The sequence below is a fragment of the Setaria viridis genome, chromosome 1, assembly GCF_005286985.2.
Source record: "Setaria viridis chromosome 1, Setaria_viridis_v4.0, whole genome shotgun sequence".
Lineage (NCBI taxonomy): Eukaryota > Viridiplantae > Streptophyta > Magnoliopsida > Poales > Poaceae > Setaria > Setaria viridis.
This window is the reverse complement of record NC_048263.2, coordinates 1,590,676-1,608,013: the sequence shown is the minus strand read 5'-3', so window position 1 is coordinate 1,608,013 and position 17,338 is coordinate 1,590,676. Positions and strand designations below refer to the sequence as shown.

Sequence of the window (17,338 nt, the reverse complement as noted above, 5' to 3'; positions counted from 1 at the left end):
CGACGTGTGACTGTGTGAGGCGTGCGGATTAGATGTCAGTGGCAGGTTGAGCTGAGCAATTTAAAGCGGATTACTTTTTAAACCGCGGTGGCGCCGTCCGATCGTTGCCCCTGCCATCTGATGCCCGCCACGAGCACAGCCAGAGACCGTCCTCCTCACATCCCCATCCCCATCCCCATTGACGCCTGCTCCGGCCGCAGCTCCGGCCGCAGCACACCTGTGGTCCCCGGACCGCCCGCCCCAAATTCCCCATACCTCCCGCTTCCATCCCTCAGATAACCCTAGCATTCAGTGGGGCGGCGCGGGACGCGGCGGCGAGCACGTGCGAGGCTGCGACGGCGAGGAGCTGTCCGGCGGGGTTGTGCGCGAGGCGAGACACGCACGGGACGCGGCGGCGGCGTCAGCGTCGGCGTCGGCAGCGAGCACGTGCGAGGCTGCGCACAACTGCATCCTCCTCCCCCCTGGTGGAGCAGGCGAAAGGGGTTGAGTTCTCTCTCATGGCCGTCGCGGCAGCCATGGCAGCGGCCTTTCCCCCCTCCGGCTACGCGCCTCCGCTCCCTACTACCACCTTCAACCCTACCCCCGGCACCCACCTCGCCCCATTCACTCTGCATCTCCGCGTCGGCCCACGTCGCGCCGCTGCTGTTACCGCCGCCGCCGCCACCCTCCGCGAGGTCTGCGCCGGCCGCGTCCCGGACCACGTCCTACAGAGGTGAACGCACAACCGCACAGCTTTCCATTATCATGCCATGAAATTGGTCCCTTCCCCTTCTCGGTGGAGGCAGCAATTGAAATTTATTCGTTTTCAGGGCTGAGGAGGTTGGGTATGTCGTGCCCACCGAGGTGCAGGAGCAATCCCTGCCGCTTCTGCTGTCCGGCCAGGATTGCATTCTCCATGCGCAGGTGGTCCTCTCCTCGATAGGCTTCTTGCCCAACTGTTTCCTATACCAAATAGTTCATGTTCTGAGATATTCTTGTTATCTCATTTCACGATTGCAAGCTTATTGTAGACAGGCTCCGGGAAGACACTGGCGTATCTCTTGTCTGTCTTCTCCGCCATCGATTTCAGAAGGTCCTCTGTGCAAGCACTGGTTGTCGTTCCCACAAGGGAGCTTGGCATACAGGTGAGTGCTGATTGCTGCTCCTTGCCATGGAATTTGCTTGTCCACCACATTCTATCTGACAGAGTTGCTTCCATAATTGTACTGCTCCAAGGTCACCAAGGTTGCTAGACTGCTTGCAGCCAAGGCCTGCACCGTCATGGCTTTGCTTGATGGTGGCATGCTCAAGAGGCAAAAGAGCTGGGTCAAGGTAATACTCTTCATATTTTTGTGCGTTTGTGTCTATGTCGATGCTTGGTTAGTTAGGACCATTTTATTTCGGATAATAAGGGATATTCAATCGTTAGGTCCCAATCCATCTTTGATATTCGACGTATGCTTTTGTGGCTCTAGTGTTGGTAGTAATAGCATAACATTAAAAGGAAACTCTCTAATACAACCCTCTAATACTGGAATGTAAAGGATCGTTCTATTTAAGTTTTCCTTTTCTCTGCTGTGATGTACTGATGCGGTCATGCTGATAATATTGGTAAATTTCCAGGCAGAGCCCCCTGCAATAATTGTAGCTACAGTGCCAAGCTTGTGTCAAATGGTTGAGAGGCGCGCTTTCTCCCTTCAATCCATGAGAGTGTTAGTTATTGATGAGGTGAGGTCATCACTCCATTTTCTTCAGTCTTCAACCAAATTAAATGCAGAGTTTGCTCCATTCACTGATTAAGTGTCAGTATATTCGCCTAGCGGCTAACCTTGTCTTTATAGGTTGATTTTATTTTTGGATCATCAAAGCAAGTGAGCTCTCTTCGCAAAATATTAACCTCTTATTCAGCAGCCTCCAGTCGTCAAACCATATTCGCAAGCGCATCAATCCCTCAGCACAATCGCTTTCTGCATGACTGCGTGCAGCATAAGTGGACCAAGGTGTTGTATTAACTTTCACTGAACAGAACTTCGGGAAGTTTTTGTACTTCAAAGAAGGCTAATGTTCTTTTTGTGTATTCTATTTTATCATGGTGCAGAGTGATGTGGTTCATGTTCATGTCAACCCTGTACAGCCCATGCCTTCGCACCTATGTCACAAATATGTGGTGAGCATGTCGAATTCTTTGTGCATTGTTTAATGACTGTGCTTTCAATTCCTCTTTTAGCTCATGTAAGAAACCTTTCAATCTTCTCCCCCTTACCCACAAAATGTAGGCACTTACCGTAGGCATGCCCACCCACAGGCTCATTGTTGTAAAATATAGTACAGTAATATTATTGTCAAGATCTACTTCTTGGTTGGTACTTTCCTGTAGGAACCTACCCACAGCCATGGCACATTTCTTCTAATTTTCAACTAATCCAATGGATAGAAGCAGCCTCTCTGTTCCTTTTTTTTTTCATTCCCACAATTTAGTGCCTACTGGCCAACTAGGTCCACAACTAACCTCCTTGCTCCAGAGATCTGTTTTCAATCTGTCTGAAATGTAGTGACTATAACAACACAATCAATGTGCAGATCTGCACTAAGAAGGAAAGGGTGCATGTTTTACTATCATTGCTTGAGAGGGATGCACCAAAGTCTGCAATCATATTTGTTGCTGAACAGGTAACCGTGCACATGAAGTTCTTTTGATAACATGCCACATGTTGTTTATCAAATTTCTCTAGTATATTGGGATTTTGTCATCTATTGGGTGCTTCCTTAGTAGAGGTGCCAATTGGCCTTGTGATCGCAAGATGGGCCAGCAATATTATCTCAGATGCGAATACAAAGTAGTCATTGGACAAGTAACCGGCTGTATCTGATGATATGGAATGATATAGAACAATGCATGCTGCAGTTATGGGCCATGATGCTGTTCTGCCATGACCCAATTTGACATCTGCACTTTAGCAAACTTGTTTCTTGCCTTTTCACTTGCTAATGGCTGGGCAAGTGCCCAGTTCAAATCTATAATATTTCTGCAAATCAATACCCCAGCTACCATTCATCATTGGAAACACCAACATCTGGCCCTGTGATGGCTTTTAGCATTGTCTGAGGTAGAGGCAGGGTCCACCAAATACAGCGAGACATCCATAATTTCAGTTCCCACGATTGTTGTGCACTAACCGATGCCCAATTCATAGGCTTTTAGATCCCTTAAAAACTAAATCTGTGTACCAGCTTTTAAATATAAACCTTTGGCATTTTATAACAATTATAAGTAACAAGTCCGGTTTGTTTACTAACAAAGAAGTATCTATTTTTCACCCAGTCCTAAGCAGTTTTGTTGATGATGAAGTATTGTATCAGCGTCATCTTTGCTTTCTGTTTTTGTAACTGCTGAACCTATTTTCTTAGTCTGAGAGATCAAAGAAGGCTGGAAATCCTCCTTCAACAGCCGTCGTCGTTGAATTCCTGAGAAATTCATACAAGGGAAGTCTAGATGTGCTTCTTCTGGAAGAAGATATGAATTTCAATGCTCGAGCTGCCTCATTCTCTGTAAGCGCCCTCTGAGTTCATTTTCTGAAGGGCCCAGCATCTTTGTTGTCCGTACTGGCTGACTATGGCATTTGTGTCGTCCGCAGGAAGTGATGGGAAGAGGTTTCATGCTAGTTTCAACGGACATAGCAAGCAGAGGGTTTGACCTTCCTCAAACCAGCCACATATACAACTTTGACCTTCCTAAGACCGCGACTGACTATCTGCACCGTGCTGGAAGAACTGGGAGAGAACCATTCTCCAGGTTGGAATGCAGTGTGACAACCTTGATAACAGAGGACGAGCACTTCGTGTTACAGAGATTTCAGAATGAGCTCAAATTCCACTGTGAAGAGCTGCCCCTGGAGTCCATGTTCACGTTTAACTCGTCATAGTTTGTCATAACAAATTTGGTCCTGATTTGTCATTAACATCTCGTGCAGCGTAGTTCACTGGATTGTAAGTAATAGATTATGAAACGACAGCTGGGGGTTGTCTATTGGTCGCATACCCAAAGCACGATTATATTAGACTGAAGCATTTGTGCCAAATCATCAACATAAAGCATGACTATATTAGACCTGAATCATCCATGCCAAATTAACAACAGAAACGAGGGAAACCATATTCCATAAGCGGTATGGATAACAAGTTGGCAGCCATGGTACTCTAGTCTGGTGCCACGGGCGGTTGTTTAGGTTCACACAAACAACTTTCAGAGGGGGGCAAATTCCCGAGAACTAGGAAAGTTTGGGTGGCGCCAAGAATAGCGTCAAGAAGGCGACTGAGCTAAGCTGGACGGGGATCAATTGACATGATGGAGCAGGCGGCTGTCAATTTATGGTTGAGGAGGCTGCAGCAACTTGGAATCGCAGGCCACGATCTTCACCTTGCTCAGTGTTTCTGAAATCTCCTCGCTCTTGAAGGTTGCATCTGTTAGAAGGAAGGTCCAGACGTTGTCGCAGAACCTGTAGGTGTGCAGATGGCCCTGTACAGCGACAAGTCATTACATATATCATCTCATGCCAAAATGAAACGAAGTGCTAAACAGAGGGAATCTGCCAGTCTGAAACCACTTATATATAAGACAATTTAGAAACTCATTTTAATCGATTTTGGAACATTTAAGCCCCAACTTACTGATTGTAGAGTATTAAGCAATCAAACGCAAGCACATACACTGTACTCATATGGCAGGCATGTGCAAAGCCACAAAGGCATACAACCCCTACTCATATGCAGTAAGGCACTTGTCTTTGCAGGGTAATATTTTGAAGTTGAGTGAATAATAGAAAGAGTTCAATATGCGAAGCTATTGGCAAGGACATCGCCTTCAACGAAGAAAGATATCACCTAGGTTCATGCTAGATCATACAAAAAAGTCGTTTTGCCTCAAAAAAACTGTCTCATGGTTTAAAACAAAGAGAATACTAGTTTTCATATTAATGACAGTTACGTGTTACAATTGGAAGTAAAATATGTTCTATAAGGTTTGCAATGGCTAAGAGGGTGCAAATTAACAAACTGCAAGATAAACCTGCAATATGGCAGGCAGCTACCTAGAATTTTCATGTACACACAGCATTATTAAAACGAAAAAACTGTGTTAAATTCCACACGTTAAATTGGGTAAGGAAAGTTCAGTTTTGCAGTTATTTACAGCCTCAGTTATAAGTCTACAGAAAGTTCAACCAAATGCCAAATTTGGAAATTAATCAAGTCGAGGTTTGCTTCCACAAGAAAAAAAAATTTGTTCATACAAGAACACTGAGCAGTACTATTGGCTTAGATAAATGACAAGCCATAGTAACTTGAACTGTGGACTGCATTACCTGAACTTGTTTTATGACAAAATAGAGGCAGTGTGCACACATGCACAAGATATTATGGCAAGGCTATAATGATGATGTTGGTGATACTATATATGTATAGTAAATATTATTAAGGGGGTGTTTGGGAACACCGTGCTAAACTTTAGCACATGTCGTATCGGATGTTTGGATATTAATTAGGAGTATTAAACATAGTCTAATTATAAAACTAATTGTACAGATGGAGTCTGATTCGTGAGACGAATCTATTAAGCCTAATTAGTCCATGATTTGACAATGTGGTGCTACAGTAACCATTTGCTAATGATGGATTAATTAACCTTAATAAATTCATCTCACGAATTAGACTCCATTTGTGCAATTAGTTTTGTAATTACCTCATGTTTAATCCTTCTAATTAGCATCCGAACATCCGATGTGACCCTGCTAAAGTTTAGCACCTCGTATCCAAACACCCCATAAAGCACGCTTGAACAATTCTTGCAAGCATATATGCTAGTTGACAACTAGGTCATGGTACAATATAGTGCATGTAACAATCACAATCTGAAGGAGAGAATTATTAAATAATAAATGCTAAATTCAGAGCCACAGTTTAACACATATCAGAGCAATGGAAAATAAAAGGGATAACAGTAAAGGAATGCGAGGCCTGCATGCAAGTGTATCTGTGTATTTCACACTACAAGTAAACACCAACACACTTGCTTCCATATTTTGAGCAGCATACTAAAATGTAGTCCACATATGGAGTGGGAACAGTTTTTTAGACCCATTATTTTCCTTTATCGGTTCTGAATGGATGGATCTAATAAATTTGCAGTGCATAACATGATTTCTTGCAAAAATAAAACACAAGCAAAGACACATTGTAGTAGCAAGATAATTAGTTAAACAGGAATTTTCACAGTTGTCTACCTTATCTAAGTGCTTATCATAAAGTACAAGACATAAGAAGTCTGAAACTGCACCCCATATGCGTTCTGCTAGTTTATAAAAAGAGATAAGAAAAAAAAACACCTGTTTGTTTGGCTAGAACAGTTTTATTTGAAGTGGCTTATAACTAACAGATTTGTATCGTTACAGCTATATTGGCAGGTAACGAAAAGGAATCTCAACATCCCTTCAAAACTCTAGACCTATGATTTCTTTAGCAGTAACAACACCAAACATAGCACCCAAAGGGGGAAGGGAAGGTTGCACTGTTATACTCCCTCCGTTCTCTTTTGATAGGCGTATTTCTAAATCTGAAAAGTTCTCTTTTGATAGTCTTGCTTCCACTGACTTATTTTTAGCACCCATCACATCGAATGTTTAGATACTAATTAGGAGTATTAAATGTAGACTATTTACAAAACCCATTACATAAGTGGAGGCTAAACGGCGAGACGAATCTATTAAGCCTAATTAGTTCATGATTTGACAATGTGTTGCTACAGTAAACATTTGCTAATGATGAATTAATTAGGCTTAATAGATTCGTCTGGCCGTTTAGCCTCCACTTATGTAATGGGTTTTCTAAATAGTCTACGTTTAATACTCCTAATTAGTATCTAAACATTCGATGTAACACGTGCTAAAAATAAGTCAGTGGAAGCAAACACCCCCTTATTTAGTCCAACTATCCATCTGTTTAATGGTTGTCTTGGGTCTGATGCGTGACTCTTCATTCTTCCAAACTCTTCATTCTTCCAACCAAGATTGGCTACATGGTATCCAGAAGTCTATGCCTTAATGAATTGTTTATTTACGAGGACTAGTTAATGACATGATTAAATGGATGATAAGTAAGATGATAGGTAGGATTGTTTTCCTTGGTCATTGTGCCAAGAGGAAATAGTACTATCAAATATAGAATGGAGGGAATATCAACCAACAGGACATATTGAATATCTACCTTGATGTTAACCTTGCTCTTGACCTGACTGTCCAGCGCGTCAGTCATGGACTAAAGACATAGAAGAGAAGGATCAAGACCAACTCAACTAAGCAGCAACTGACAGCAGGACGTGATAATTTCAAGACCATCATTGCCAAACCTTGTCGAACTGCACAAGAACTTGAATGGCGAGCTCGGGGCTGACGGCCCCGCTGGAGACGAGCTCGTCCAGCGTATCGGTGAGGCAGGTGCCGATGGTGGACCTCCGGTACAGCTCGAAGGTGGCCATCCCCTGCAACGCCTCAACATCATCAGAATACGCCGCGGAGAATCGTATTAGAAGTTTTTAGGCTATCAGATTAATGAATGATCACGATTATGTGATTAGGATGGCTATGGGGTGGCACATCCAGGATGAAAATCCCATCTCCTGATCGAACAACACTAGCACGCATTTCACGGGCGCAGACCAAATAACCGAAATCCCCCCACTCAGCTCAACCTCGCAATCGTCCCCCCAAACCACGAACCGCGAGACGCCCCAAGCAAACCCTAACTGAAATTCGGTGGCGCTCACCAGCGGCCGCGCGCGGATCGGAGGCCGGATTAGCAATCCGGCCGTGGCGCCCAGCAAAGGCCGCCTAGAAAACTCAGGAATCGAAACCTGAGAGGTTCTTACCAACGAGGATCGGGACGGGGACGGATCGGACGAGGGCGAAGACGAAGGGCCCCTTGGGATCTGCCTTAACAGCGGCGTCGACGCGGAGCGGGGAGCCTTGGGGGGGAGGGATCGCGCCGACGAGAGGTGGTGAGGGAGGAGAGGGAGCAGGGGAGTTGGAATTCGAAATCTGGATTCTTATATACGAACGGAGGAGAAGTGGTGGAGGGGAATAGGATGCTTATATAGGCTCCGTTCCGCAACAGGGGTCGGGGGGGAGGAGAACCAGAAGCCACGCTTCTCTTCCATCCGGCCGCGATGGCGGTGCCAATTCCCGATTCTACCCCTCCGTTCCTCTGTACAGCTGTAGCCCGTACAAGGACAATCGTAGACATCCTAACTTTTTTATTTTATTTTCATAAAAGACAACAAAATTCTTATATTTACCCTTGGTTTACTTAATTATGAGTATTAAACGTAGACTATTTACAAAACCCATTACATAAGTCGAGGCTAAACGGCGAGACGAATCTATTAAGCCTAATTAGTCCATGATTTGACAATGTATTCCTACAGTAAACATTTGCTAATGATGGATTAATTAGGCTTAATTAGGCTTAATAGATTTGTCTCGCCGTTTAGCCTCCACTTATGTAATGAGTTTTGTAAATAGTCTATGTTTAATACTCCTAATTAGTATCTAAACATTCGATGTGACACGTGCTAAAAATAAGTCACCGGAAGAAAACACCCCCTTATTCGTTATTTTTACCACGGTACTAGTAATATAGATATTTATGAAAATATTTGTTAAAATGTATCATCAACAGTCTTACTCGTCGCGGTAGCAAATGACGGAGCTAACCAAGTGTCATGAAAAAGGATTGACTTTGGTAGCTTAAAAGTATGCAGTCATTGTGAAAATACGATTATTAATCAGGGAAAATCATACTGAAAGTATATTTTTTGGTTTGATATCATGAATTATTTGGAGGCAAAGCAGCGATCTAATTAAAATTACTAAGGAAAAAGTCATACGATCATTCTTTATCTGAAAAGAAATTAAAGTCCATTTCATCATTTGTTTATACATGCATTTTCTAGCTGCACTGTAAATTGAATCATTAACTATTAATATAAGCCACACTTAAATATGCGACCTACCTTTTTGTAGTTGATGTGACCTTATTTGGCCACCATCCTTTATAATTCTCTATTTATCTTAAACTTGACAAGTGCAAATTGATTTTATTTGGGACAAAGACACTATATGTTACTGTAGTTGGCAAGGCCAAGACTGAGACAAATAATCTCGAGTCAAACATGATTTTGGTGTTTTGCACGTCAACGGCGAGTGTTCAGAACATATATATCCAGCCTCATAAGTCATAAATATCTTGTTAAATCAAATATGCATTGTGCTCTTTTTGCATGGCAGGGCCAGGTTAGGTGCTTCAGAGTGTACCATACATTTCTTCAACCAGCTTTGAACGTATGGTGCTTGGTGCCTATGTGTAAAGTAACAGAACTGTGTATGTTCTGAAATTGCAAAAGATAGGTGCCAAAAGAAAAGGCAACTTTACCAATTTTCCAACGACTGGTCCAGCAACTTTGGACTCATGCCGTCTGTTACTGCAATCATCTTGGTGTGATGATTATGGACTAATTGCTTTAGACGGAGTGTTTAGATACTAGGTGCTAAACTTTAGCAGTGCCACATCGGAGGTTCGGGTGCTAATTAGGAGGACTAAATATGAGCTAATTATAAAACTAATTGCAGAACCCCTGTGCTAATTCGCGAGATGAATCTATTAAGCCTATATAATCCATCATTAGCAATGGTTACTGTAGCACCACATTGTCAAATCATGAACTAATTAGGCTTAATAGATTCGTCTCACGGATTAGACTCTATCTGTGCAATTAGTTTTGTAATTAGTCTATGTTTAATACTCCTAATTAGCATCAAACATCCGATGTGACAGGTGCTAAATTTTAGCATGGTGTATCCAAACACCCCGAACTTGTAACTTGTGTTATTAACGAATCTTTGATTTTTACATGCATTTAACTCTCGTGGGATCTTAGGTTTGAATTATCTGTTACATAGATGGACGTAGAAAACCATAAAACGAACGATGGCGTTGTTTTTCTAATGTTTACGGATCTTTGTAACAAGTTTTTTCAAATACTAAATTTTATTAGTTATTTTTTTCGTTTTCTAACTTTTTACGAGGAACTAATATTCCTTTCAGCTTACCATATTGGCGTTTTATATCTTGGCCCAATCCGCATTGGTGGGCTAGGAATCTGGGACTAAATTCCCGGCCCACCGACGTCGAAGGGCCCGCAGTTGGGCCTGAATATCCTCTTAATCATCTCCAAATAAACGCTGAAGAGAAGATAATTTCACCACTGGCACGTGCCGTGCAATCTTCTTTATTTCCTTTACACATGTAGCCGGAAAAAAAAATGTACCAGAGTTTACGCTCGAACCTTCCTTTATCTTTTTTCCCCCTTCCCTCCTCGCGTTGCAGAATATACTTTAGATCTGCTGGCGAATTTGTCTACGTTCAAAGGCACCAGAGTAGGAGGAGGAATGAACTTTCCTGAGGAAAAAAAAGAGAAGGAAATGGGCAGAAGAAGGAAGGAACGTGTACTCCTATCGAGGAGTTACCGCCGCGTAGAAACGCGTTTACCGCGCGGGGCGTTTCAGGCGGTGCAGGGCGGCAGCGGCAGGCTGGTGCTCGTGGCTCAGGGGACAAGGGTCACATGGCATCTGCCTAGGGTGGCCCCCTCACATGCAATTTTGGCTGCGAGCCCATGCGGCCATGCCATGCCATGCCGCTGTACTGCGCCGCGCCACCTCTCTCCCCTCCCTCTGCGCCGCTGCGGCCGGCCACAGCCCACAGCAACAGTCTCCCACACTCCTCTCCTCTCTTGAGCTCTCGCTCTCTGCTCCCTGCGACTGTGTGTGTGTGTGTGTGTGTGTGTTAGTGCGAGGGGAGTGAGCGAGATATTATTGCGCCCTCCAACCCCATTAAGCAACCCGCCTACATCACTCACCCTCCCCGCTGCTTCCTTCCTCTGGGAGAGAGAACAGAAATGCTCCACAGCTGCTCCCTCCTCGCTCGTCGTCTTCCCCTGGCTTGTTGAGCGCTCCCGGGCACCAGATCTGAGTTACAGAGACTGTCTCCCGTTCCTTCGGCGTAGCGTTTGGGAGGTGGTGTTTCCAGGATGAGCAAGGAGGATGTGCTCAAGGTGCAGGTGCGTGACCTTGCTTCGCCCCAACTCAACCCACCAAACCAACCAACCATTCTTCTTGTTCTTGCCGCCATTTTCTCCGGCCAGGCAGGCGGAGGGCGGCTTTGCTTGCTTGTGTTTGCAGCATGTGTCCCCCCTTCCCTTCTTTGTCCCCCCGTGTGTTTTTTCGTTTCTTGGAATCGCTTTTGTTTTGTTTTGCTGTTGCGGTGACGTTTCTGATTCCCAAATTCTTAGACTCTGGTGCTGAGGGTCAACATACACTGTGATGGGTGCGAGAAGAAGGTCAAGAAGACCCTCCACAAGATCGATGGTAAGAAAGAAAAATACTGGTTTCTTTTAACAGCGGATTGCTTGCGTTTTTCTTGTTGGTGCGTATTTTGTTTGTCAGCGCGTGCTCTGCGTTTTCTGACGAGAATGTGTGATGGAATTGGTCTGTGTAGGCGTGTACCAGAGCAGCATCGACGCGGAGCAGGGGAAGGTGACGGTGTCCGGCTTGCTGGATCCGGACACCATCATCCGGAAGCTCAACAAGGCCGGCAAGCCCGCCCAGCTGTGGGGCGCCAAGCCCGGCGCCCCTCAGAACGGCCACCATGGCGGCGGCGGCGGCAAGGGCCAGACCAAGGACGTCGGCGGCAAGGGCCATTCCAAGGACGCCGGCGGCGGCAAGGGCCAGAAGGGCGGAGGGGGCGTTGGCAGCCACAACAAGGGCGGAGGTGGCGGCGGCGGGGGGAAGGATGCGAAGATGATGCTGCCGCAATCCATGCCGCAGCCCACGCCGCAGCAGCTCCAGCAGCTGCAGCAGCAGATGCAGATGAAGGGGCTGAAGCTCCCGCCGGAGCTGTTGGGCGGCAAGATGCCAGCGTTCGCAGCGGCCGCGCCGCTCAAGGACCCCAAGTCCGTCAAGTTCGCCATCCCCGAGGACAACTTCGACGACGAGGGCAGCGAGTTCGACGACGAATTCGACGACTACGACGACGAGGACGATTACGACGACGACGGCCTAGACGACGACTTCTACGACGACCCCAAGATGATGATGAAGCCCATGGCCATGCCGCCTGGCGCCGGCGGGGGCGACAAGAAGGGTGGTAACGGTGGCGGCGGCGGAAAGAAGGGTGGCGGTGGGAACGAGATCCCCGTGCACATCAAGGGGAACGGCCAGGCCAACCACGGCGGCGGTAAGAACGGGGGCGGTGGTCAGCCGCACAATGCGAAGGGTGGCGCCCCGGGCGGCGGGAACCAGCCGGGCCCGGGGAAGAAGGGCGGCGGCGCCGTCGGTGTCGGTGGGCCGATGGGCGGCATGCTGCCTCAACAGGCCATGATGAGGCCTAACATGATGGGTGGTGCCGGCTTCCCCGGCGCGGGGCAGATGGGCGGCGGACCCATGACCATGAGCATGCCGATGGGCCACCACCCGCACATGGGTATCATGCAGCAGGGTGGCGGTGGCGGTGGCGGTGGTGCCGTACAGGGCATGCCAGCGCCGGGGTTCTACCAGGGAGGCGCCAACGCAGGTGGTGGCGGTGGCATGCCGTCGGGAGCAGAGATGCTGCAGGCCGCCGCGGCGGCCGGGAACCCCATGGCTCAGCAGCAGTACATGTTGATGCAGCAACAGCAGCAGCAGATGCAGCAACAGCAGCAGCAGCAGCAGCAGATGATGATGATGAATGGCCATGGGCACGGGCCGCACGGCCATGGCCACCACCACCACGGCCACGGCGGCGCCGGTTACTACGGCTACGGCCGCCCACCGATGCATTACCCGATGGCCTACCCAATGCCGCCGCACTCGCACACCGACAATTACAACATCTTCAGCGATGAGAACCCCAACAGCTGCTCAGTGATGTGAGGTGGGGGAAGAGATCCAGGCCTGTTGCTTCATCTTGCTGCTCTGATCAAAGTGAATCAAGTGAAGGAACTGAAGGATCAGCATCACCAATTCACCATGGTTGAAACTCCTTGGATGGATGAATTAGTATACATGAGAAATGAGTCCCCAGCTAGAACCTATCCTCCTTTCCCTTTTCTCTTTCTCTTTTGTTCTTATCTTATTTTCCGCCTTTCTTTGGAGAAAAGGAACTTCCTTGAATGCGAAGGTAGGTATAGTAATTATGGATAGTTGTCATAAGAGAGGAGATGATGATGATGATGATTGCCTTTATAGCCACCACTCAATAGGGGCGGTGCTTGTGGCTTCATCCCTTCTTGCTTCATAAGGTGGGCTGATGGTAGATCAATATTGTCAATCTCAGTAACTCAGTGTGCATATATGTTGTGGTTTCCATTCTAACTATATAATGGTCATGGAAGTTCTACAATAACGGTGCTTGGTTTGGTCCTGTGGCGCTGTCACTGAACCTAAAACCTTTTGATGCTGTACATGCTCATTTCTTGATCTGAGCTTGCATTTTTCCGTGCATTTTGCAGCACCAAAGGTGCAGTTCTTTTATTTTGGTACAAGGCCAGCTGCAATTGCTTTCGGTCTGGATATCTACCGATTCAAAATTGTAGATCCATCTGCTCTGTAGTTGCAATCTCAACTCATTTGTGCATTTAAATTCATCCCATATCGTTTTTTCTCCATAAGAACCTGATCAATTCTGTTAGTGACACACTGACAATGTGTGGCCAAATTTGACCTTATGGTGGGCCCTGAATAAATTGTTGTTGAAATTTTAAACAATGTGCTCTTATGAGAACTTGAAAGTTTGCTCAGGAGGGATATGAAATTGCGTGCTCCTTTTCCACTGCCCTCACCTGCGCCTACATATGCTCAGGAGGCATGTTAACTTTTTTTTTATATAAATTTATGTTTGCAAAATACAGCTCGCTTTGAACAAAAGGCTTGCTTCCACAGAAGTAAATTCCAGTTGTGCCAAAAATAAAAGGGATTAAAGCCTTTTCCATTTTATGGGTGTATACCCTTTGTGTGTTTGTCATTGAACTTGTTCCTTCCAGCCAGCCACCTCAACTTATGTTGGGCTCATTGTTTCAGTACTTATGAAATTTATACACCGATCTTGCGAGCAAAATAAAAGATTGTTTGATACGCCCTACATAATTCAACCAGGACTTCTTTCTGTGCAAACTTTGCTGCCTGATCAAGCCTAACGAACAGGATTTGGCTTTACATTTCCGGGGGGGAAAAAAACTCTGTTTACATGCTACAGGGATTTCTTTCAATGCAATGGATGAACTTGCTGATGCGCTACCTACCGCATGCAAGAACACGGTCGACGGATGAAGGGGATGAGGAATTGCATTGCTAATTCTCGGGACAGGTTTCGATTTCCCTGGGGAAAGGTCTTTTCGATGTCAGAAACGGTTGAAACCGGCGCACTGAATCGTAATTTCCGGATATTCCTTCGTCGCACCTCAAATTTCCATGAGTTTGACTTGCTATAGACTGCCAAATGAAGAGTTATGTGTATGCTGTCAACAAAATTTTGGTGTCAGGCCAGACAAATTTTGGATTGTCACACCTGCTCCTGCACCTGAGCAGTATACTAACAGTAACAGGTTACCATTTCTTTTGGTGTCTGTCTGAAACGAATGCAGCCTAGTGGAGTTAGAAAAAAGAAGGTACTAACAGTGTGAGAAAACTATTTCATGGTGGGATAAGTTTATTCGCATGGTATTTGTATATTCGGCGGTAGCTGTTGCTGAGTGGCGGATCCGTCTCCTCTGGATTTCGTGGCGCTTTCTTTGCTCCGTACCAGGGCGCCGAATTCTATTTGCTGGGGACCGGCACTCCGGCAGGCATGAACGAGCAGCAATGATGGTCGCGCTAGGGTTCAGAATTTTTTTTTTTGAAAAGGAGGGATTAGATTATTTGCGCCATGGATTACCATCATTAAGCACGCCTCCAACTGGGGCTTAAACTACAGAGGTTTGCCATGATGAGGCTTACAGTACCTTGGAACGTTACTCTGTGCTTTCTCTGTTGTTTCCTTTCTACTTTCGTAGGCCCGATCCCGTTTACCAGGGTTCCGGATTCTTCAGTTTTTAGTTTAGTTCTAAGCAACATTTATGTGGTGAAAAGAAACCCCCTTTATGCAATCGCTCGGCTAGTTCAGTGGATCCAGATTTCTGGAACTGGTGTATGTGAATATGTGAGGAGGCCATTCTAATGAGAGACAATTTTGGTAACTGTCATGGTTCTAAACAAAACAAAAACATTTTGTTTATGTTTCTTGCAAGAAGCATCAATCAAACTACATGTTTTGCAGGGTTTCATCTGATTCAGCTAATGAATTTTAAAACCGTATTGTGCTTGATTATTACCATGTTCTCCAACGGTGCTAGGTTAGTTAGATCTCAGAGTGCCAACATTATCGATGGGAGAAACAAACCATCTCTCGTTGAAGAGCTATGCTAGATCTAAAAACGAGACGATTATCACCACATTTTTAACAACGGTCCTGTTTGGGAAGCTTTTAGAAGCTTTTGCTTCTCCAGGAAGCTCCAAAAGCCAAAAGCTCCCCAAACAGGGTTGCTTCTCTAAGCGGTTAAAAGCACCGGTTTTTGGTACTAAAATTGGGAAAGCTTTTTTTTTTTGAAACTTTAAATTGGAAAAGCTCCCTCCGCGTCGCTTCCCGAGCTTTTCATCCCCGTGACGGATCTTGCGTCCGCCCCCTCTCCACTTCGTCCTCACGTCGCCTCATCCCGACCTCGCCACTCCATCTGAAGACCGCCGGGCGCCGTCCGTCCTCCGAGCTTGAGATCCGCGGATACCCCCTGCTGGACGGCCGCCGCCGAGCTCTCTCCCCTCACGACCGAAGGCAGCTGCCCTGAGCTCCCTTGCCTCTACGGCCGCCGCCGCCCTCGAGTTCCCCTCCTGCTGTCACCGCCCAAGTCACCCTCCTTCAACAGCTTCCCTCGATGTCCGCCGGCGCCCCGACCTCCCTTTTCGTCGGCATCCGCCGTCACCCCGGCCTCTCTTTCCTCGACGGCGGCTGCTGGTCTGACCTCCCCTCCCTCCATTTTCTCGACTCCCACGCTCTCTGGCTCCCCCTCGTTGCCGCGCCGTCGCCCGGAGCTCGTCTTCCTCAATCCTCACATCGACAGCGGCGAAAAGCAAGGTTGCCAAACAGATCACTTTCGCTTCTCCAGGAAGCGCTTCCTGGGCCACCAAGAAGAGCTTTTCCAGGAAGTAGCTTCTGGAAAAGCTACCGCTACCCCAGACAGGGCCTAAGAGAGAAGCTTATAGATGGAAGCTAGCTTTAGTGCTATTTTTACATGACCTGTACACTCTTATAGCTGATACTATCTCTGTTCTTATACACATGACATTTAACATCTACTATATTATTAGAGAGGTGATCTATTATCAACCTATAAAAGATTAGCTTCACCCTTGGAGACTTCTCCTAGTGGCAAGTGGCAACGCAAGTGGCAACGTAAGCAAAGCGTAGGTCAAAAGAATTGGCTGCCGGCGAACGAGTTCTCCGGGGGCCATGTTTCGAGGGTGCACTGAATCATTGCATCGCAAAAGGACCCGGACCTGCTGTGCTAGCATAGGCTGTGTAGTAGTAGTAGGATAGCAGCTGTCCATGTTGCCGAATGAAATGAAGCACTCAAGCTCCGGTGTGGGCGGTAGGCCAGGAGGATGGTGCAGAGTGCCGCGTCCCAATTATAGCGGCTTTAACCTTTGGGCCCCGATCTCCATCCATCCATCGACCGCAATGATCCCTGCCATGCCCTTGACAGGAATAATGGGTTGGTGCTGCTGGTGTCTCGCGCGGCAGCGGCAGAGAGGACACGAGAGGTGTGCCAAAATAATGCAACCGAGCCTCTTGAACAGAGAGGGTGGTAGACTGGTAGGATGGGATTTCTTATTAAGTTATTAGTGAAGTTTTGTAGTTTTAAAGGACCAGTCCATCAACCCACGTTCCCGCACGGGCTAATTAAAATATATTGTATTTGAAAATTATTTAGAAATTAAACTTGTAGCTAACAATTAAAATTAGTTACCTACTACTCTCTCATTTTTTTCAATATTTCAACATAATGCTTCTATAGATGTGTACTTATCTTTGTTCAATTGTGGTTGATTTTTAATTAGTAATTACTCTATACACTTTTTCATCCACATTTACACTCTTTTCATTTTGTATCGCACCTCCATACATTGTGTTTAGCATAAAAATCAATAATTTTTCATCACTTCCTCACATACATATATAAATGGTCTAC

The 17,338-nt window shown here is 46.1% G+C and overlaps 3 protein-coding genes across 3 annotated transcripts; 2 read left to right on the top strand and 1 right to left on the bottom strand.

Moving 5' to 3' along the window:
* Window positions 1–113: 113 nt before the first annotated feature.
* Window positions 114–4,093, top strand: LOC117867093 (DEAD-box ATP-dependent RNA helicase 58, chloroplastic). The gene is made up of 10 exons (XM_034751431.2): window positions 114–712; window positions 810–903; window positions 1,011–1,124; window positions 1,216–1,311; window positions 1,603–1,707; window positions 1,821–1,979; window positions 2,078–2,146; window positions 2,560–2,649; window positions 3,388–3,528; window positions 3,615–4,093. The coding sequence occupies exons 1-10, from the start codon at window positions 498–500 to the stop codon at window positions 3,900–3,902; spliced, it is 1,371 nt and encodes a 456-aa protein (XP_034607322.1). The 5' UTR covers window positions 114–497; the 3' UTR covers window positions 3,903–4,093.
* Window positions 4,062–8,213, bottom strand: LOC117867099 (transcription initiation factor IIA subunit 2). The gene is made up of 4 exons (XM_034751443.2): window positions 7,898–8,213; window positions 7,379–7,510; window positions 7,237–7,287; window positions 4,062–4,495 (listed from the first exon to the last, which is right to left on the bottom strand). Exons 2-4 carry the CDS (start codon window positions 7,505–7,507, stop codon window positions 4,346–4,348), a joined length of 330 nt encoding a protein of 109 aa, XP_034607334.1. The 5' UTR covers window positions 7,508–7,510; window positions 7,898–8,213; the 3' UTR covers window positions 4,062–4,345.
* A 2,523-nt stretch (window positions 8,214–10,736) lies between these two features.
* LOC117864354 (uncharacterized) lies at window positions 10,737–13,433 on the top strand. Its single transcript, XM_034748429.2, has 3 exons — window positions 10,737–11,143; window positions 11,375–11,450; window positions 11,581–13,433. Exons 1-3 carry the CDS (start codon window positions 11,114–11,116, stop codon window positions 12,990–12,992), a joined length of 1,518 nt encoding a protein of 505 aa, XP_034604320.1. The 5' UTR covers window positions 10,737–11,113; the 3' UTR covers window positions 12,993–13,433.
* The last annotated feature ends 3,905 nt before the right edge of the window (window positions 13,434–17,338 follow it).